Source organism: Coregonus clupeaformis, chromosome 2 (assembly GCF_020615455.1).
Source record: "Coregonus clupeaformis isolate EN_2021a chromosome 2, ASM2061545v1, whole genome shotgun sequence".
NCBI lineage: Eukaryota > Metazoa > Chordata > Actinopteri > Salmoniformes > Salmonidae > Coregonus > Coregonus clupeaformis.
Genome location: NC_059193.1, coordinates 21,307,025 through 21,328,022, shown reverse-complemented (window position 1 = coordinate 21,328,022; position 20,998 = coordinate 21,307,025). Strand labels below are relative to the sequence as shown.

Sequence of the window (20,998 nt, the reverse complement as noted above, 5' to 3'; positions counted from 1 at the left end):
AGATTGACTATGTGCTTTAAATTATAGCTTTGTAATGGTCTCTTCAACCTTGCAAATAATATCTTTCTGCTACTGTTTCACATGAACAGTACATTCCAGGTTTCAAAAAAATTAAGCACACGGGCAGGAAGGGGTTAAAACCGTTCTTCCCAGTGTACTCTGCGCGCGATCGACCACACAAAGGTTCTGCATCCGGGTCAGAACTTCCTCTTTCTCTGTGCCTAAATGTGAGAGGACCTAGGGAAACCTAGCCCTCAAACTAATCTAAATCCATCCTTAAAAAAGGCACACTAAAACGTCGCCAAAATGACCGAGCAGATGACAGTAAGGGGGACCCTAAAGGGGCATAATGGTTGGGTCACCCAGATCGCGACTACCCCTCAGTTTCCCGATATGATTCTGTCTGCATCCCGAGGTAAGCGCTTCTCCGCCCGCTACGATGGACGACAATATGGCTAACCCCTAGCATGTTAGCCGTGAGTTGCTGAATTGATGTGTAGTCGCGACTTCCTTAATAGTGTGAGTGATATAAAGTGAGATCAATGTAGGCGGCACGTTGTATTAAGCAAGTTGTGCTTCAAAAACGCAATGACTAGTGGATAAACTGCTCTCTCCAAATAAGTTTTCCAGCCGACTGCTAGTTATCTAGTCCTTGGCAGCAAACGTCAACTATGCTGATATCCACGTGCACCGCCAAGTGGCAAAAATGTTCAGGAGACCATTTTATGAAACTTGCATTTCTAGACCTTCTAATCTAATTGTAACTAACATAGAAACCGATTACATGTTCCTGACTGAGACTTGTATGAATTTACTTGTCTGTCAGTGAAGACAACATGCCGGTAGTTAGCTGGCTAGTTAGCTACTTAGCTACTTAGCTAGCTTCCCATACATGGCTACCAAGTGGTACAATTTGAATGGCTATGCACTTCCTGCTTCTGTCAACATCCATGTTACATTAGCCAACTAGTTAGGCCTACCGGTTGTTTTGGAAAAATCAACACTACCTCTATAAAGACACAACTAACCCCTGTTCAACTGCATTCGCTACCGTTTAATCAATTGAATCAGCATTATTATTTTTTTCCAGACAAGTCTATCATCATGTGGAAGCTGACCCGTGATGAGACAAACTATGGCATCCCCCAACGCGCCCTTAAGGGACACTCTCACTTTGTGAGCGACGTCGTCATCTCCTCAGATGGACAGTTCGCGCTGTCTGGGTCCTGGGATGGAACCCTCCGTCTGTGGGACCTCACCACGTAAGTCTGGAGGGTTGGTGGGGTGATGGTTCAGCTTCATCTAGGGTTCCCATAAACTACACATGGGTCATTCCTGTACTGGAGGGCTACATTGTGTGCAGGCATTTGTTCTAGTTGAGGTTTAATATCTGATTCAAATGATTTTGGTCTAAACTAAAGACCAGGATTAATTTATAATTTGTCACTGCAGAGTTTGAATGAAAGCCTCCATAGGTAGACGGAGAGTCAAAATGCTGGTTCCAACGTGGTGATGAAACTTCCTATGCCAACTGTATCTCTGTGATGATAAAGAGGCTGTTTCTGAACGCAACCTGCGTTTACCTGTGAAAGATTAGACATGGCTATATATATAAAATCTCATGTGCTACCTTGGTTTCTATAGTGTTGACCTGACAACGCCATTAGAAGTTTAGTCATCTGTAGCATGGAGATTTACACAACTGTCCACTTCCTTCAAGTGGCACCACCACCCGCCGCTTTGTGGGCCACACCAAGGACGTCCTGAGCGTGGCTTTCTCCGCTGACAACCGCCAGATCGTGTCTGGTTCCCGGGACAAGACCATCAAGCTGTGGAACACCCTGGGAGTCTGCAAGTACACCATCCAGGATGAGAGTCACTCTGAGTGGGTGTCCTGTGTGCGCTTCTCCCCCAACAGCAGCAACCCCATCATCGTCTCCTGTGGTTGGGACAAGATGGTCAAGGTACGACAAGTGTACATCACTTGTGACTCACTAGGACAGTGGGATGCGTTCCTTATTGAACTAAGCTGAGATTTTTAAGTACTTGTTAAGGAGGGGTTTGGTTGCTGTAGATTTAATAAATCAAGGTCAAAGAAATGAATAATGGTTTCCTGCCCTGTGACGTTTTATCACCTGAACCTCAGGTCTGACGACAGGTCCTGCAATGATGATGGGTAAAGAAACTAGACTGCACATTCATGCAATGTTTGTAACACTTAATGGTTGAAACACTTTGACTACATTTCCCTTAACAATGTACCCTGACTCACGGTCTCTCTCCCCCCCCCCCCTTTCTGTTTCTAGGTGTGGAACCTGGCCAACTGCAAGCTGAAGACTAACCACATTGGCCACACTGGCTATCTGAACACAGTGACTGTCTCTCCCGATGGCTCCCTCTGCGCTTCTGGTGGAAAGGTATGATGAAAGCATTTTACTAATATTTGCTTTTACAATATAGATTTAACATGTTCAAACTGTTCACCAGCAGTTCTACCCTTGCTTGGTCAATGTGAACAGGGTAAATTGATGCACAGTTCAGTGGTATGAATTGGAGTAATTGAGAAGTAGCATAGTGAGAAATGTGCTGGTTTCAAAGTAATGATGGATTCTCATGCCGTCTGTTTCACTATGATGATAAAGAGGCTGTTTCTGAACGCAACCAGCACTTTCAAGAGTTCACTCACACCTGTCCACTGAGATTTGTCATTTAGGGTTCTTATTGATGGTGTGTATCCCCAATGAATGACCATGGACTCGACACTTGATTGGATATCAGTTACCATTTTAAAGCTAGCATACATGTTTTAATTTGCACCTTCCTTTGACCCTGAGACCCATTCTCTCCTCCTATAGGACGGTCAGGCCATGCTGTGGGACCTCAACGAGGGCAAGCACCTGTACACCCTGGATAGTGGTGACAACATCAACGCCCTCTGCTTCAGCCCCAACCGATACTGGCTCTGTGCCGCCACCGGTCCCAGCATCAAGATCTGGGTAAGTCACATGCGCCAAATAAAACGGGTGTAGACCTTACCGTGAAATGCTTACTTACAAGTCCTTAACCAACAATGCAGTTTTAAGAAAATAGTTTACTAAATAAAGTTAAAAACACAATAACTAATGAGGCTATATTCAGGGGGTACCGGTACCGGTACCGAGTCAATGTGTGGGGGTACAGGTTAGTCGAGGTAATTTGTACATGTAAGTAGTCCCCTGTAGCTCAGTTGGTAGAACATGGCGCTTGCAACGCCAGGGTTGTGGGTTCGTTTCCCACGGGGGGCCAGTATGAAAATGTATGCACTCACTAGGTTGCTCTGGATGCACTGTAAGTCGCTCTGGATAAGAGCGTCTGCTAAATGACTCAAATGTAGGGGTAAAGTGACTGCATAGATAATAAACAGTGTTGGTTGGAAAGAGTTTGGTGTTGTCTCTATTCACACTATTAGTCAAGGCGCGATGATGGAAATTCCAATGCCATCTTATGTCTATGATGATAGAGGCTGTTTCTGAGCTCTGCTAACTGTCATTTTCTGAAACATCTGGATTTTTGGACCAAAGAATGTGATTGCCATGTTCACTTCATTGAAATATGAGTTGGTCCAAACTAAGCACAACCCATGCCTCCATCAATCCTGTTCTCATGTTAATCTCCCCTTCTCCTCCCCTCCCTTCAGGATCTGGAGGGTAAGATCATTGTGGATGAGCTAAGACAGGAGGTGATCAGCACCAACAGCAAGGCCGAGCCCCCACAGTGCACCTCTCTGGCCTGGTCTGCTGACGGACAGGTATGATATGACCATTAGCATCACATCCCACAGAACTGCATTAGAACCCTGGGTGGACTTCTAGAACAGGGTCATGTTACTTCAGTCTGTTAGAAAGCTGTCAGTTGGATTTCTTTGTAGCCTTGCCCTTTGATTACAAAGTGACATTTCTTGCCTGAGCTTTGGCTCTGACGACAAGTCCTGCAATAATGATGGGTACAAGAACGACTACATATTCATGCCCCTTAACACTTGGAATAGTTGAAACCACTATTGATTCATTGTCAGTATCTGTTTAGATTTGCATCTTCCGGCCATTTCTTAGTCTCTTGTCTCTCAACAGACCCTGTTTGCTGGCTACACCGATAACCTGATCCGAGTGTGGCAGGTTACCATCGGAACCCGATAAGGACCTTTTCACAGATTCAGCAATGAATAAAATACAGTTTTAAATTAACTTTGTCTTGTTTGGTTGAATTAGTTTGTACGATGTGTGGTGCAATTTTGATGCAGGCATATTTTTCATTGACATTTTGTAGTAAGTGGGTTGTGATTCTGTATTGGCTGCTACATATTTGGACATCTGGGATATAGTTGAGAAGTTCTGTAACTTCATCCAGCCCATTTAGTCAAACTTGTTACTATCAATGACCGTGGTGGTCGGTGCCATTTCTGATGAGGGAGGACTTTTTTTTCGTTCTTCATGAGCATGGCCTTATTTCTATTACAGCATATTGGATGACTGTCATTCATATTCCATTCACCCAGTTAAATGTAACAGCGATAGGTTTAGGCTACTACATGATACTCAAATTTTCCCTATACCCATCATGAGGTTGTACAACCTAGCCTATGAAAGAAAATGTACAACATAGGTGCACATAGGTCGAGAGACACATTTTGATGTGACATTCAATACAGCCTTGCACACTCTTACCTGCATCTACCTGATAGTGGGTGTAATCATTAGTCCAACAGTTGCAAACGAGTTTCTGTTAGGTTGGAGGACGTCCTCCGGAAGTTGTTATAAATACTGTGTTAGTCTATGGAAGGGGGTGAGAACCATGAGCCTCCTAGGTTTTGTATTGAAGTCAATGCACCCAGAGGAAGACAGAAGCTAGCTACACCATGGTGCTACCCTACAGAGTGCTGTTGAGGCTACTGTAGACCTTCTTTGCAAAATAGTGTTTTCATCTATTGGAATATAGACAGTTATTTGGTGACGTAATTATATTTCTCAAAATTATAACTTCTGGTGGTCAGGGATGCATTTTGTCCGGATTTCTCCACCGTCTGGACGCAATCAGGCTACCACAAACGCATACCGTTGGCAACGTCATCAGCACTCCTCCCACAAGTCTCAAGAAAACTTAGGGTGCGTTCGTAAACTCATCAGTTATTCTGCGCTCTGGCACACTCAGACGAAAGTGCTCTGAAATCGGAGTAAATAGCCAGAGTGAATTTACGAACGCACCCTTGTTTATGAGACCGAGGCACCTTTTCATTACATTAGAGGAAATGCCTTAGTAGCATGTGAGGAACGTGTTTGCTGGCCTCAAATGCTAGCCAGCTACCTAATATTTAGGAAAACGATTTTCTTTGGCTCGAGTTATGCTAACCCGTTTGCAATCTCTAGAGCAACTTGCTAGCTTGCTGGGTTATTTGGCTAGTTAGCTACTGCCATCAGTTGTGTTTAGCATATTTTTCCTGTTCCACCGTTTGCAGAATGCATACTGGCATTTTGAATATAGCGCGGGAGAAGGGATTCCGGACACTGGACACATTTAAATGTAGATGCATGACGCGTTTGGAATTCCATGATAGAACTCAAATCAGAATACATAAAGCTGCATGAACTGTCAAGTCTAGACATGGCCTTTGTTTCTCCACTGACTCGTGAAAGTGGTCCAAATCGTTTCCCGTAGTGGGTATCCTAGCAACAATGCGAACGACATCGATGTGAATTAACTTGCTTCTGAAAAGGTTTGTAGCAAGCAGGAACCTTTTTTGTCTGTGTAAAAATATTTAACAATGGTAGCTTGCCATGGGCTTTTCTTACTCTCCTCAGGTTGAGGTTTATCTGCTTTGAACGCTTGGTAATTTGGCAAGCGTCGTTATCCCAGTGGGAATTTAACATACGGTATGTAGCTAAATTGGCTAGCTAACGTTAGCATCAGACTGCCAGGTCTTGACATTGAGCCAGAACAAGCCCAACCGGCCGCAAGATGGCGATATTATCATTTTTAAGTCGTTTGTCATCTTAAAGGAATAATGGCGTAATCTTGCGTTGCGGCCGGTTGGGCTAAGCCAGACAATGTTTCAAATCAAATTTGATTTGCCACATGCGCCGAATACAACAGGTGTTTCAAATCAAATTTTATTTGCCACATGCGCCGAATACAACAGGTGTAGACATTACCGTGAAATGATTACTTACAGCCCTTAACCAACAATGCATTTATTTCTTCATTAAAAAAAGTAAAATACAACAACAACAAAAAGTGTTGAGAAAAAAAGAGCAGAAGTAAAATAAAATAACAGTAGGGAGGCTATATACAGGGGGGTACCTGTGCAGAGTCAATGTGCGGGGGCACCGGCTAGTTGAGGTAATATGTACATGTGGGTAGAGTTAAAGTGACTACGGGGCGGCAGGTAGCTTAGTGGTTAAGAGCGTTGTGCCAGTAACCGAAAGGTCGTTGGTTCTAATCCCTGAGCCGACTAGGTGACAAATCTGTCGATGTGCCCTTGAGCAAGGCACTTAACCCTAATTGCTCCTGTAAATCGCTCTGGATAAGAGCGTCTGCTAAATGACAAAAAAAAAAAAAAACTATGCATAAATAATTAACAGTACAGTCTGAACCTGACAATGTTTTGATTAGACTTGAACAGATTCAAATCCATCTATTGCAAAGTGTTCAAGTTAATTCCAACTTCCCCTATCCATGTTTTGATTTGGTCAAGATTGTTTACAAGAGCTAACGTTATGGATTATGAAACTCCAAAGAATCAGATGCCCTCTCCTCGGATTTATGTGGAGAGAACTCTCGCATTGATCAAACCCGATGCTATACACCAAGCTGAGGAGATTGAGGACATCATTCTCCGATCTGGGTTCACTATTTTACAGGTTGGTGTTCACTGTTTATTCAGACATGCAGCACAGCTGTTGATCACAAACATTCATGCTGCACATGCAGTGATATAGCCACTAGCCAGCTAGCAAACAGGTTGTGTGACTAACTGTCAATGTGTAAATACAAAGAGGGTGTACTATTGAAAACAACATGTGTGGTCTTCTTGCTAGGCAATACCAGAGTGTTGAGCCAAAGGGCATAGATGGAGGACTTAGGCAAAACAAACTTAATTGATCGGATTATTGGGTGCAGTGCATTAGTTACATCCCCAGCCATGATCAGGCAAGCTCAACGTCTGCCATGTACACTTGTCATTCATCGCTATATTTGACATTATGTGTGTCTGTGTAACTGCTCTTTGACAGAAACGGAAGCTGCAGCTGAGTCCGGAGCGGTGCAGTGACTTCTATGCTGAGCAGTATGGGAAGCTGTTCTTCCCCAGCCTAACGGCCTTCATGAGCTCTGGACCCATCATCGCCCTGGCTCTGGCCAGAGACCAGGCTATCGCCCACTGGAAGACCATCATAGGACCTGTTAACTGCACCAAGGCCAGGGAGACTCACCCAGAATGGTCAGTCAGAAGGAAGAGGATTGTACAGCTAGGTCAGGGCTGCAAGTAGGGTTAAGGCCTTGCTCAAGGGCACATCAACAGATTTTTCATCAAGTCGGCTCTGGGATTCGATCCAGCGACCTTTTAGTTACTGGTCCAATGCTCTTAAAAATGTTGTCCTTCCAATTCAAATACCGGTAGGCCTAGTTATTTTATTACTACTGCATACCTACTGCATATATGCATACCAGTACAGAGTGATTGTACATATGCTCGATCAATACTGTATGTGTACTGCATGTGTGTTCCCTGTTTGACTCAGCACTTCTACTGTAGGCTAACATGTGCATCTTGTATCTCTCCCCAAGTCTGCGAGCCAAGTACGGCACCTCTGACCTGAGGAATGCAGTGCACGGCAGCGACTCGTTCTCCTCAGCCGAGAGAGAGATCAAGTTCATGTTTCCCAACTGTGAGTTAAACACACACACACGCATTGAATATTTACCTTTTTTCAGCGCCAGTAATTACCTTTGTTTTATCGAAGGTAATCCATTTAATACAAGTTCTTATATTGACAATGACAACCTGAATTATACTGCATGAGTGCCATACACACACAGACAGTACAACAGGTAAATAGAAGTTGGAGGGAGTATCCCTGTGCTCAGTGTGTGTTATACCACTGTGATTTGCTCTCTGATACACCCGTGTGTCGGTCCCTCCCTCTCTCTGTCCAGCTGTGATTGAGCCCATCCCCATGGGAGAGGCAGCCAAAGACTACCTGGGCAGGTTTGTGAGCCCCACACTGCTCAGCGGACTCACTGAGCTCTGCAAACAGAAGCCTGTTGACCCCTTTGTAAGTATCAGGGTGGAATGAGAAATGTGGACATTCAAATATTCACTATCAACATTAGTACATGTTACATGAATCAGCTAATTCAGTTATTTGTGTTTTTTTCCTGAAGACTTGGCTGGCAGGTTGGCTGGTCAGAAATAATCCCAACAAACCGAAAATATTTGATGGGGCAACAGGGGAGGAAGCAGCATAAACACAGAGACCGGAAAATACCATATGCCTTCACCAGTTAAATCCATGTTCAAGAAACTGTGTTACATAAAATCCTGTGATTAAATAAAGGATGAAATTTTAACAACAGGAACCTGTTTTTTCACTTTTATTTTGGGAGGAGGGGAGGATTGCTTAACAATATGATGGTGTACAAAATAAGAACTGTGCTGTGTTTAGCTGACCATTTATGAGGTTAATTTCTTTGAATGTTGTTGATAAACACCCTAAAACATTATTGAATCGCTACATACAGGTAACTGCCAAAATAAAGGAAACACCAACATAAAGCGTATTTAAATCAATCACATGTATTTATAAAGCCCTTTTTATATCAGCAGATGTCACAAAGTGCTATACAGAAACCCAGCCTAAAACCCCAAACAGCAAGCAATGCAGATGTAGAAGCACAGTGGCTAGGAAAAACTCCCTAGAAAGGCAGAAACCTAGAGAGGAACATGGCTCTGAGGGGTGGCCAGTCCCCTTCTGGCTGTGCCGGGTGGAGATTATAACAGTACATGGCCATTAAGGTGTTCAAACATTCATAGATGAACAGCAGGGTCAAATAATACTCACAGTGGTTGCAACAGGTCAGTACATCAGGAGTAAATGTCACTTGGCTTGTCATAGCCGGGCATTTAGAGGTTGAAATAGCAGGTGCGGTAGAGAGAGAGAGTTGAAAACAACAGGTCTGAGACAAGGTAGCACGTCCGGTGAACAGGTCAGGGTTCCATAGCCACAGGAAGAAGAGTTGAAACTGGAGCAGCAGCACAACCAGGTGGACAGCAAGGAGTCATCAGGCCACGTAGTCCTGAGGCATGGTCCTAGGGCTCAGGTCCTCCGGAAGGGGAGAGAGAGAATTAGAGGGAGCATACTTAAATTCACACAGGATTTTTTTTTTTTTTACATTTTAGAAATTTAGCGGACGCTCTTATCCAGAGCAATTAGGGTTAAGTGCCTTGCTCAATGGCACATCGACAGATTTTTCACCTAGTCGGCTCAGGGATTAGAACCAGCGACCTTTCGGTTACTGGCACAACGCTCTTAACCACTAAGCTACATGCCGCCCAGATATAACAGACTGACCCTAGCCCCCCGGCACATAGACTATTGCAGCATAGATACTGGAGGCTGAGACAGAGGGGGGCGGGAGACACTGTGGCCCCGTCCGACGATACCCCCGGACAGGGCTAACCAGGCAGGATATAACCCCACCCACTTTGCCAAAGCACAGCCCCCACACCACCAGAGGGATATCAACAGACCACCAACCTACTACCCTGAGACAAGGCTGAGTATAGCCCACAAAGATCTCCTCCACTGCACGAGCTCGAGGGGGATCAATGCAGCCATTTTTATCTCAATATCAAATAATTTCTGGGTAACAATTAGGTACCTTACTTTGATTGTTTTGAATTAAAATGGTCAAAAATAAACAAAAATAGCAACTTACCAAAGAGCCATTTCTCAAGCAAGTTTGATAGGACTGTCTGGGAGTGGGAGGGGAAAACTGAAAACTAGCTGTTATTGGCAGACAGGTCTGGAACTCTCTTTCTTATTGGTCGATCAACTAATTTCCGCCTGGTGATGTCAAACAGCTCTTACACTAAAAGGGCATTATAATTTTCACAGTATTATTCCAACCTCATAGTGTGGAAATATAAAACACAGGAAAATCACGTTTTTGACTACACTGGTCCTTTAATAGGGCATTGGGCACAGGCGGCTGGTGTCACCTTAATTGGGGAGGACGGGCTCATAGTAATGGCTGGAATATTATCAATGGAATGGAACTATCAAGCGCATCAAACACATGGTTTGATATCTGGTGCCTGAGACAGCCATGGCATATGGTTTACATAATTTTCATGCTCGTCAAACCATTCAGTGACCACTTGTTCCCTGTGGATGGGGGCATTGTCATCCTATGGGGGCATACCCATGGTGGGCAAAATATTGGCCTGCCCAACATTTGTATACATGACTTTAGGCATGATGGGATGTTAATTGCTTAATTAACTCAGGAACCACACCTGTGTGGAAGCACCAGCTCAAGTGTTTCCGTTATTTTGGCAGTTACCTGTTGTAATTGCTATCACTGATTGCATTGCACAGTCTGTAATATGTTCATACATTAGTCATATCATAGAGATTGGTTTATATTACTATTATAAACTGGGTGGTTCAAGCCCTGAATGCTGGTTGGTTGACAGCCGTATACCGCGGGTATGACAAAACATTTATTTTTACTGCTCTAATTACATTCACATTTACATTTTAGTCATTTAGCAGATGCTCTTATCCAGAACGACTTACAGGAGCAATTAGGGTTAAGTGCCTTGCTCAAGGGCACATTGACAGATTTTTCACCTAGTCGGCTCGGGGATTAACCACTAAACTACCTGCCACCCTACGTTGGTAACCAGTTTATAATAGCAATAAGGCACCTCAGGTGTTTATGGTATATGGGCAATATACCACTGCTAAGGTCAGTATCCAGGCACTCCACGTTGCGTCGTGCGTAAGAACAGCCCTTAGCCGTGGTATATTGGCCATATACCACACCCCCTCGGGCCTTATTGCTTAATAACTTTAATTTATATTATGTATCATATTGTCAAACTCAAACGTAGAAAAAGGCTCTTCCAGTTATGGAATTTAAGAAGCAACGTGTGGCCTTCTCCAAATGCTGAAAAGTTGAAATTATTTTGTACACTGAACAAAAATATAAATGCAACATGTAAAGTGTTGGTCCCATGTTTCAGGAGCTGAAATAAAAAATTAAATGCTTATTTCTCTAAATTTTTGTGCACAAATTTGTTTACATCCCTATTAGTGAGCATTTCTCCTTTGCCCAGATAATCCATCCAACTGACAGGTGTGGCATATCAAGAAGCTGATTAAACAGCATGATAATTACATAGGTGCACCTTGTGCTGGGGACAATAAAAAGCCAATGTGGCAGGTAGCTTAGTGTTTCAGAGCGTTGTGCCAGTAACTGAAAGGTCGCTGGTTCTAATCCCCGAGCCAACTAGGTGAAAAATCTGCCGATGTGCCCTTGAGCAAAGCACTTAACCCTAATTGCTCCTGTAAGTCGCTCTGGATAAGAGTGTCTGCTAAATGATGTAAAATTGTGTAAAATGCCACAGATGTCTCAAGTTTTGAGGGAGTGTGCAATTGACATGCTGAATGCAGGAATGTCCACCAGAGCTGTTGCCAGAGACTTGAATGTTAATTTCTCTACCATAAGCTGCCTGCAATGTTGTTTTAAAGAATTTGGCAGTAGGTCCAACAACCGCAGAGCATGTTTAACCACGCCAGCCTAGGACCTCCACATCGGCTTCTTCACCTGAGGGATCATCTGGGGGGGGCCTCTGCCCACCAAGGCCCACCCATGGCTGCACCCCTGCCCAGTCATGTGAAACCCATAGATTAGGGCCTAATGAATTTATTTCAATTAATTTATTTCCTTATATAAACTGTAACTCAGTAAAAACTGACAAATTGTTGCATGTTGCGTTTATATTTTTGTTCAGTATAGTTTGCAGGCTTGTACCTTCAACAATGTACCCAGCAGAAAAGATACTGAAAGTTCTAATGTGTAGTGGGCGTGTACACCTATGTGAAAAATGAACTGAGGTATATAATTGGCCGTGGCCATGATTGACAGCTTTGGGGATCAAATCAGAGGCCCCCTAAATGAAAGGTCGGTTTTTTTAAACCGGTACTATATAACCTACGACGACTTGGCGTCGTATGGAAGAATCCATTTTGGAGAGCGTCGTCTGGTTGTGGTATCTCTAAGCGATTTGGGGAGATTCTTTTGTATTTTATTTGTGTAAGTACCGTAACTGTTTTCGTTATTAGATGTAAATGTGGTTGTACTATTTCAGTAGCAAAGCGTTAGCTCGTGTAGCCTTAGCATTACGTAACGGAGTGGTACTATGGTTCATGTTAGCGGTTTATCGACGTGATACAGCTTTCTACATTATTTGTCGATCTTTTATTTTTATTTTCAGAGGGTGCACGAATGGTCACTTTGTTGCAACCGCATTCGACGAGTCGATTGCCATATATCGCTTGCATTCTGGAAACATGGGTTTCTGTAAATGTATGGGAGACAATCTTTGCCAGCCAAAATGGTGGGGGGACTGAATGCATAGCATAATGGCGAAGCATGTACGGCGAGTAGGTTACATAATAACATGTCATTTTGTAACAATGTTTCACTTTGCAGGACAAGGGATCTTAGTACAAAATGTCTGACACCGAGCAACAGTTTATGGAAACATCCGAAAACGGCCATGAAGGCGAGGAGGACTTTAACGGAGCCGAGCCCGCGGATGAGACCGAAGCCCTGAATGAAGGCGAGGCAGAGACCGAAGCCTGCGTAGAAGATAAGACGGCATTAGAGGGAGAAGGCAAAGGGGAGGGAGAAGATTCACAAAATGGTGCCTCGGAGGGCGAAGGCGGGCAGATCAACGCCAGCAAAGGAGAGGAGGACGCAGGGTAAGTGTAGAAATGTATTCGAAATATTGAATTCGATCTCGGCAGAGTTCTTACTGGATTTCATCGCTCCTTTGTTACGTCTGGCTTTGTTGGCGCCATGTGCGGAGCTAAGGGGGGGATGGGCCTTTAATATCCATGGGATGGCCAAATTCTGCGATGAAATGTAACACTCCCTCGGCCGTTTTTGTATATTTTTGGTGGGCGCGATTGTTTAATCTGTTAATTATGGCACATTGGTTTTGTTTCTCATCAAAATGATTTGTGGTTTTGTTGTGGGCGTGCGTGGTTTTGAACATGCTGTAGTAGGCCCAGCCTTCCTACGTCAGCAATAGCAACAATATGTTCCGTAACACTTAGAGCACTTGTGTTGCTCAATCGCCATATTTAATGTTTTCCATTTTTCTTTGTTAGGAAAATGTTTGTTGGAGGACTTAGCTGGGACACGAGTAAGAAAGATCTTAAAGATTATTTCTCTAAATTCGGTGAAGTGACAGACTGCACCATAAAGATGGACCAGCAGACAGGCCGGTCAAGAGGCTTTGGCTTTATTCTCTTCAAAGAGGCAGCCGGTGTAGACAAGGTAAGAAATTATAGTTTTGTTTGGGTTGCATATTAAATGTCAATGTGTTTTCATGTGGAGTTTTACAGCAAGGCAACATCCCTGTGGTTATGCAACTATTTGCCCTTCATTCTCCTGATCATTCTTCTTTTCTAGGTTCTCGAGCAGAAGGAACACAGACTAGATGGACGACAGATCGACCCCAAGAAGGCCATGGCCATGAAGAAGGAGCCTGTTAAGAAAATCTTTGTCGGTGGCCTCAACCCAGACACAGAAAAGGAAGTTATCCAGGAGTACTTTGGAACCTTTGGCGAGGTACAGTATCCATATCTCTGATTTGGATATGTGTGGTAGCACTCACTTGGTTGTATTGGTGGTGTTTTAACAGTACTTGTTTCCTCTTCTCTTGACATGCAGATCGAGACTATTGAGCTTCCACAGGACCCAAAGACGGAAAAGAGAAGGGGGTTCGTGTTCATCACGTATAAGGAGGAAACTCCGGTCAAAAAAGTGCTAGAAAAGAAATTCCATAACGTCAGTGGAAGCAAGGTGAGAATGGGATCGCGGTCAAGTGCATTGTCACTCTTTGGCCACTTGTGATTGAGGACTTACGATGTTGCCACTTTCAAATGGAGCTTTCGATTTATGTAAATACAGTGGTGATTTCCTCAGGGAACTTGTAACCCTCATATTGAAGATCCATGCAGTGAGTGTGGCCAACCTTTTTTTCCATTGCTGACTTGTGTTTTCATGTTACCGATCTGTTCCAGTGTGAGATTAAAATAGCCCAGCCCAAAGAGGTGTACCAGCAGCAGCAGTATGGCGGCCGTGGAGGGGGAGGAAGAGGCAGGGGTCGTGGAGGTGAGTATCAACACCAAACATCTGGTGCTGATAACCTGGGAAACTGTACTTCACAGTCCCAAGATCAGTAGTTAGAGCAGTTTGGGTTATATAACTGCATCTAGTCACTGTAATGACTTTTATGATTTGTTAATCTCAGGTCAGGGCCAGAACTGGAACCAAGGTGGTGGTGGTGGTGGTGGTGGATACAACAACTACTGGAACCAAGGCTACGGTAACCAGGGCTACGGCTATGGTGGACAGCAAGGATACGGCGGATACGGAGGCTACGGCAACTACGACTACTCCGCTGGATATGGCTATGGGGGTGGCTATGACTACAGTAAGCGATAACCACCCAAAACGCAAATGTGAGAAACTTTGTTGGTCCTTGTCGTACGGAAGACACTCAGTCCCTTTCTTTCTTGTCCTCCAGACCAGGGCAATGCAGGCTATGGGAAAACTCCAAGACGTGGAGGCCACCAGAGTAGCTACAAGCCATACTGATCACATGTAGTGCAGGTATGCATTTTTGCATCATCTATGGTGATATGACAATCTAACTGTAACCATTTGTGCCTTTGACTCCGAAATTTCTCCCATCTAGTCTGATCCCATTCAAACGTTTGTTAACGGGGGAGGGGGGTGATGAGGGTCTGGAAATATTTAGTAGTGGACTCATTCCATGTGCCAACCATTTTAAGATGCATCCCTACAAACACTACTTGATCAATAAGGGTTGAGGTGGTGGTTGACCCAGCATAAGCATTAGGGCCTTTCTGATGGGGTGCTGGGTATGGCAGCTAGGTGTCATGTCCCCTTTAATGTGCTCCCCCCTCTGGGTGTATTTGTTCATTTAACATAAGTAACAAAATAATAATTCATAAACATCATGGTGTCCTTGTGTAATACTAAATGCCATTTGGTTATGCTCAGTAACTGTAAGCACCATGTTTCTCTCTTAAGGTCTAAAGTAAATAAGAAAAAAGAAACCCATGGTCCGGCCACAGCGAACATGGGCTCTGGCTTTTCCTTTGGAGTTGGCAGAAATTTGGCCTCATGCCCCATATGTACAGATGAAGTGAGGAACTGGGGGATGCAAATGCCACTTCCACTTTTTATTTGATATTGTTTTGTGTCCATTTCCAGAGATGGAAGTGTTATTTTTACTGTACTTTTTGGTACCTTTTTGAATCTAATGTATTGTATGGTCGTATTTTACATGTCTGCTGGACTTACCAACAAACAGGAGCATAGCTTTCGGAAGCTTTTCAAATAAACTTTTTTTTGTTTGTTGCTGTTTCTAGAATTGTAGTGTTTTTTTATTTTTTTCCTCGTGCTGAGTGTTTGATGCGAGTTGCATGGCTTCAGATGTGGGGTGAGGCGAGAAGGGATTAAACTAATCAAAGGTTTCATTGTAAGCTTGTCTAGTGAATGTTTGCAGTTGGCTAGTAGACGATGACAACCAGCACTTGTTTTTTTGGCTTTTACGGAGATTCCCCCCCCCACCCCCCCATCTTGTCTGCATTTTAAAAGTGGCTTTACTAGTGTTACAAACCATACAATCCAACCGAGCGCAAGCCTGTTAATGTAAGAGGGTCTTCCCTCTCTCACTGGAAACTCATTCCTCTAGTGTCTTGGGCAAATTGGTAGAAATAAACTTTTGGTTTATATTACACGTGGATCCTTTTGTTATTATTTATAAAACTAATGCTGTTGTGGTTACTGTTAACTGCTTTGTACTGTTAAATGGCTTGCTTGTCCTGGGTAAGGTTAAAATCGCTTCGTACGGATGCCTCTTTGGGATGCGGTGGCAGATACTTCGCAGGCAGAGGGAATCAGTCAATGGGGGTGAAAGCCGTGCTACGTACATGTCGATTTTACTTTCCGAGCTAGCTGATCTTACCCAGCTATGGATCTGAAGTGTAACTACAGTATTTGGTATGTTATAGGTGGATAAGGTGCTAACTGTAGTCCTCTGGTAAGTGCACTCCTACCACATAATTTTTTGCTTGTCATTAATAGTCCTTTGATACTTGTGTATAAAGTCACTGTTGCCATGCAATGTGCAATTATCAAGATCAGCTGGATGTGACTTCTCTTCAGTCTACCTGGGCCAGTGTCCATTCCAAGTTGATGTCCACGATGTTCTCTTTCCTACTGTATCAGTAGCACTTAATTTAGTTCTTAGCACTTCTTTATCCCGTAGTTACCATGTGGTGGGGGGGTTGGATCTGTTTTCACAGGAAGTATAAATGTGAGCGTCAAGGTATTTTAAATGTTTTCATGTCATTATCACATCATAGCGAAAGTACATGGTATTCTAGTAGAACAAATATATTGCATGTCACTGCCTTTTCTGTCCCTCATGCAGGACCAAAAGCGGTCACTAATTCCACATCATGAACTGTCACAAACATTCATGTGTTAGATCTAGAAGCGTAATCTTAATGATTTGGCTTTTTAGCCTTAATTGTGGTATGGATCATGCGATGGGCTACCTTTTTAATGTCTGCAGTCCTTCTCTTGTCTTCCTCCACAATGGCTCCAGTTCTTGTGCTCTGTTTATGAAATGGTTAGTGTTTTCCTGGGATCCTTGGGACGTCCCAAGGATGCTGGATAGCAAGGACATTTATGAAATCCAAATGTCTGAAATGCACTTTAACTGTTAATCTACTAGAGTACTTGACACTATCCACACCGCTACCTTCTTACTGTGACCAATTCTTACTGTCTGATGCAATTAAATCTTTCTACAGGTTTGTACAAACCTTAGATGTCTCCATTGTCCAGTTCTTGACTGCTCTCCATGTCTGGGGAGAGAAAGTAGACTTGTCAACAGGTCCCTCCATACCTGCTTAGATGGTGTTTAGTATGGACCCGTCAAGACGGTTGGTTAAGTGTCATTGGCCTGGTCCAACCCCTATTCCCATCTATTGTGTTTGCAGGTATAAAGGCTTCAGGTAGGTGTAAGCTACCTGAAGCTTCAGGTTCCTTCAGTTCTGCAAACACTGCAGTAGGCTAAGAGGATTGACGTTAGCTGTTTTAGGATGGGACATTCCTATCACCTGTGAGTAATAAATACTATGATGTGAATGTCCTGTAATATGCAACATTCAAGGCTGCAGGGTTTGTGTTCCAATCACCTGTGAGAATAGGGTGTATCCCATCTGCCACCAGCTCTGCGTCCTCCATACTGAAGCACATGGGAGGTTTAAACTTGACACTTCTCCCAGGGGCTTTCTAAACTGACACCGACGTACTCCTCTTTCAGTCTGGAATAGGAGACAAGACCAAAGGATATTCCAATTTTTTTAAGGTAATGCTAAGATTTATTTGGAAAAGCCCACAACAGCCCCTCTGCACTGTGACCAGCTCAAGCCCACAAGCGGCCCCAAGAATAAACACAAAGCCAGTATTTCAGAATGCATAATAATATGTTGGTAGTTAATGGTTACTATAAAGACCTTGGGTGCGTTCCCCTGCTCAGATGTTGCATGCATCAACTAATGGTTGCATGCCAAGTATTTGACTGCCTTCGGACACCAGATTGCTATAACATGGTCAGCTGATATGTGAAATACCTATCCAGGTGTTGTACGATCTGGCATGTCAGAGGAACACGGCCATTACCTTCACATAATTCAGGCCATAGTGCCCCTACCGGACATCTCCAATGATTGGATGTTTAGTCTGTAGCTGCGTCAGCAGGTCCAATAGGTGCCCTCCTACTCGTGTGGAGTTCCCCCTCAGGTCCTTCTCAATCACGTCCGATGACACTGGGTTTCCGCCAAACTGCACACAGTCACGGGAGAGCCACAAATCATGATTAGGGATGAGCCTCCTAATTTGAGCTACACATATCAAGGTTTATTGGTTGTGGGTGCAGTAAACAAACATGTACATGATTTTTTGTGCACTGTACACCTTATTTTCTTTATACGCATAATATATAGGTGGTAACAGCCGCTACTAGTCTCTCACTGTGTGAAAGTACTCCACTCCGTTGTCTTTGAAGGCCCCAGCTATCTCCACTGTGGTTGCCACACATGCCAGGAGATGCCCGTTGCCCATCGCCTTGCCAATGGTCATTATGTCAGGGCAGAAGTCATCATCCCCCTGAAGCTGGAAGGCCCAAAAGTGGCTAACAACACGCCCAAAACCTGTCTTCACCTCGTCTGCCACAAACACTCTCCCTGCAGAGCACACATATATGTGGAGAGATCCCCCCCAAAATATAGCTTTTACTATGCACAATGACCTCGATCCAAACTAGTGAGGATTTGGCTGTTCGACCTAGTCTTCGCTGCTGAGAGAATGGTACAGTATAATAGTGCACTGATATTGTATGCTCCGAGGCAGTACCTACTCTGTTACTTTGTATCGTTTGGGCAAGAGGATTTGGCCTCCATCGCTGGGCCACGACTAAATGAAAAATTCAAAAACCTGTGGGTCAAGTCCATTTTGAGAGAGTATATCCATAGAATTAGAACACTACTAATGAGCATTGTTACACTGTTACTACACTATCAGCATTGCACACTGCTCTGTGTCCAAATTGAGACTGTCATCTAACTTCTCCTTGTCCACGCAAAACCTATTGTATTTGCCATACCTTGCAACCTCTTTGGTGCACCTTATCTGCCACGTCCTTCACAGTATCTGCATATGTCTGGGTTGGGATGGTCCTCTCTGTACACACCTCTATAGGTGTCTGCTACAGGGGCATGTAATAATGAAATGGAGTGTAATGCCAGTATCAGCTTTTTATAGCACACTCACCAAAGAATAGAGGCATGCAATATGTGTCTTACACACCACGTAAACCCACTTTTTCTGTTCTGTCAGTTTTCGGAACTTGTATGGCCTGATATTGATAAGCGAAGTCAGGTGCCCATGATATGGAGGAAGAGGGGGAAAATAGGGATGGAGTACATTTAGAGAGAGAATCTTCTGAGACATGCATTTGAAAAGGTAGCAGAACAGCATTTGTGTTTGAAGTGTGATATTTGAGAAACCTACTGGTCAACCACACTGAGGTCTTCATGTTGGGTGTACTGGTGGGCCAAGCGTAATGCTAGATCATTTGCCTCTGAACTGTTGGAAACACACATTACATTCTTCCTATATATTTTATACCAATATATATATTACATTATTCTTCCTATATCTCATGCATATGTCATTGGGGTTGTGTTGCAGGAGGACTTCAGGTTGTGGGCTGACCCTGAGTTGACAAAATAGAAGACACACAACTTGTCGGGCAGAGTGTCAGCGAGGCGGTCGGCATTCTGTACTATACTGTCGTGCAGGAAGCGTGAATTGGCATTCAGAAGCTCCATCTGCACCGTGTCCGCTTGTGTGATGCTGGGATGACAGTGACCCACTATAGGTGCAACAACGATCCGTCGTTGTCAACATGTCGTCACATACACTTACCACTAGGAGGCACAGTTGTGTTGATTATGTTGTCCTGTAATGTTCAAAGGGCTTTGGACTGTGTCCTTTGCTGCTGTGCTGTCACAAAATACACCGAATACAACAGAATACTTATCAAATATGCCAATAAGATGCATTAAAAGAACGTCACCGATAGATTTGTCTCTTACCGTGCTGAACGTTGCTGATACAGTCCAAATACTACTTGCCATTCTCGTCATACAAATACTGTCCTCTGGACTATCTTCACAGGTTCGTCTGAATAGAAGAGTCTGCAAGACTGCCTAGGAAAGACATAATGCACACCATTTACATGTCAATGTATTCATACTGTACCGACCCTGGTTTACAAGCGTCAAGGGTTGATTTTCTTCAATTCATGCACAGTTACATACCCAATCAGTTTGTTTTGCATTGCAAGAGTCTCTTCTTTTCTGAATGTTTCCAAAGCCACCACTGCTTTTCGCTTAGTTTATACTACTAAATGGAACTACAGACTCGAGTTGTATTTTCTGCTATTGCCATTAAAACGTTCAGAAATCATGTGCATTTACAACTACGCATGCGTCAGTCTGTATGTAGGCGTTCATTATGGATCATTTTCAGGAAAATAATAGTGTCTGTCTTTTGGTACAAGGGAAATCTAGCATTTTAGTTTTCTTTCCCATGCAAAAACTGTAATAATGCTATTGTTATCATAGTTTATAGCACCCTTACCATCACAACAACAAATCTTCCAAATTACACTACCCAGAGTTCAAAACATGTTTTTGTAGCGCTGGGATCTCCCGGGCACACTAATTTCCAAAATGACTAATAAAGGCTGTAGTATTGGCAAAATATACGTTGCTGGCATATTATCACTGAAAAAAGCATGTACTCAATGCTTTGATCTTCATTTTTTTCTTTATAATACGTTTTTTTTCTTGTTTTCCAGAACATCGCCTCCCGGAGGGTTATACCAAAGATAGCTGTGGTTATACGCTAGCTACTTTCAGCACGATGCGGGAGTTTTTGATTTTCAACGTTTTTCAAATTGAAGGTGTACTTTTATTTTTGGAGAATATATAGAATTAATTCATAGATTGTGATATAAAATATTTGGTGTAATAAAAATATACGCATTTAGACGTTT

The 20,998-nt window shown here is 43.5% G+C and overlaps 3 protein-coding genes and 1 long non-coding RNA gene across 8 annotated transcripts; 3 read left to right on the top strand and 1 right to left on the bottom strand.

The window, feature by feature from the left end:
* Positions 1 to 201: 201 nt before the first annotated feature.
* Positions 202 to 4,223, top strand: rack1 (receptor for activated C kinase 1). The gene is made up of 7 exons (XM_045226939.1): positions 202 to 415; positions 1,091 to 1,262; positions 1,721 to 1,964; positions 2,307 to 2,417; positions 2,856 to 2,996; positions 3,677 to 3,787; positions 4,110 to 4,223. Exons 1-7 carry the CDS (start codon positions 307 to 309, stop codon positions 4,173 to 4,175), a joined length of 954 nt encoding a protein of 317 aa, XP_045082874.1. The 5' UTR covers positions 202 to 306; the 3' UTR covers positions 4,176 to 4,223.
* A 1,024-nt stretch (positions 4,224 to 5,247) lies between these two features.
* On the top strand, positions 5,248 to 8,606 carry nme5 (NME/NM23 family member 5). 2 transcript variants are annotated; one of them, XM_045205971.1, is made up of 6 exons: positions 5,248 to 5,749; positions 6,728 to 6,893; positions 7,266 to 7,471; positions 7,819 to 7,919; positions 8,188 to 8,306; positions 8,416 to 8,606. In XM_045205971.1, the coding sequence occupies exons 2-6, from the start codon at positions 6,750 to 6,752 to the stop codon at positions 8,497 to 8,499; spliced, it is 654 nt and encodes a 217-aa protein (XP_045061906.1). In that variant the 5' UTR covers positions 5,248 to 5,749; positions 6,728 to 6,749; the 3' UTR covers positions 8,500 to 8,606. The 2 variants fall into 2 exon arrangements, with proteins under 2 accessions (XP_045061906.1, XP_045061908.1); XM_045205973.1 differs by lacking the exon at positions 5,248 to 5,749 and adding an exon at positions 5,760 to 5,906.
* A 3,639-nt stretch (positions 8,607 to 12,245) lies between these two features.
* On the top strand, positions 12,246 to 16,100 carry LOC123493083 (heterogeneous nuclear ribonucleoprotein A/B-like). Of its 3 annotated transcripts, XM_045226935.1 has the most exons (9): positions 12,246 to 12,354; positions 12,754 to 13,025; positions 13,437 to 13,605; positions 13,741 to 13,899; positions 14,002 to 14,133; positions 14,355 to 14,445; positions 14,585 to 14,767; positions 14,861 to 14,946; positions 15,391 to 16,100. In XM_045226935.1, the coding sequence occupies exons 2-8, from the start codon at positions 12,775 to 12,777 to the stop codon at positions 14,929 to 14,931; spliced, it is 1,056 nt and encodes a 351-aa protein (XP_045082870.1). In that variant the 5' UTR covers positions 12,246 to 12,354; positions 12,754 to 12,774; the 3' UTR covers positions 14,932 to 14,946; positions 15,391 to 16,100. The 3 variants fall into 3 exon arrangements, with proteins under 3 accessions (XP_045082870.1, XP_045082873.1, XP_045082872.1); XM_045226938.1 differs by lacking the exon at positions 14,861 to 14,946; XM_045226937.1 differs by lacking the exon at positions 14,861 to 14,946 and having other exon boundaries at positions 14,585 to 14,795.
* LOC123493084 lies at positions 15,725 to 20,974 on the bottom strand. 2 transcript variants are annotated; one of them, XR_006661975.1, is made up of 4 exons: positions 19,864 to 20,974; positions 18,089 to 18,219; positions 17,571 to 17,699; positions 15,725 to 17,237 (listed from the first exon to the last, which is right to left on the bottom strand). It is a non-coding gene; the product is annotated as an uncharacterized LOC123493084 (long non-coding RNA). The 2 variants fall into 2 exon arrangements; XR_006661974.1 differs by having other exon boundaries at positions 17,571 to 18,219.
* Positions 20,975 to 20,998: the final 24 nt, after the last annotated feature.

Bases quoted from the DNA above. Each gene is read 5' to 3' on its own strand.
- nme5 (XM_045205971.1), top strand. From the start codon at position 6,750: ATGGATTATGAAACTCCAAAGAATCAGATGCCCTCTCCTCGGATTTAT. The intron at 7,920-8,187 runs GTGAGTTAAACA...CTCTCTGTCCAG, and splicing joins CAAGTTCATGTTTCCCAACT to CTGTGATTGAGCCCATCCCC. The intron at 8,307-8,415 runs GTAAGTATCAGG...TTTTTCCTGAAG, and splicing joins AGAAGCCTGTTGACCCCTTT to ACTTGGCTGGCAGGTTGGCT.
- LOC123493083 (XM_045226935.1), top strand. From the start codon at position 12,775: ATGTCTGACACCGAGCAACAGTTTATGGAAACATCCGAAAACGGCCAT. The intron at 13,606-13,740 runs GTAAGAAATTAT...CTTCTTTTCTAG, and splicing joins AGGCAGCCGGTGTAGACAAG to GTTCTCGAGCAGAAGGAACA. The intron at 14,446-14,584 runs GTGAGTATCAAC...TGTTAATCTCAG, and splicing joins AAGAGGCAGGGGTCGTGGAG to GTCAGGGCCAGAACTGGAAC.
- rack1 (XM_045226939.1), top strand. From the start codon at position 307: ATGACCGAGCAGATGACAGTAAGGGGGACCCTAAAGGGGCATAATGGT. The intron at 416-1,090 runs GTAAGCGCTTCT...ATTTTTTTCCAG, and splicing joins GATTCTGTCTGCATCCCGAG to ACAAGTCTATCATCATGTGG. The intron at 3,788-4,109 runs GTATGATATGAC...GTCTCTCAACAG, and splicing joins CCTGGTCTGCTGACGGACAG to ACCCTGTTTGCTGGCTACAC.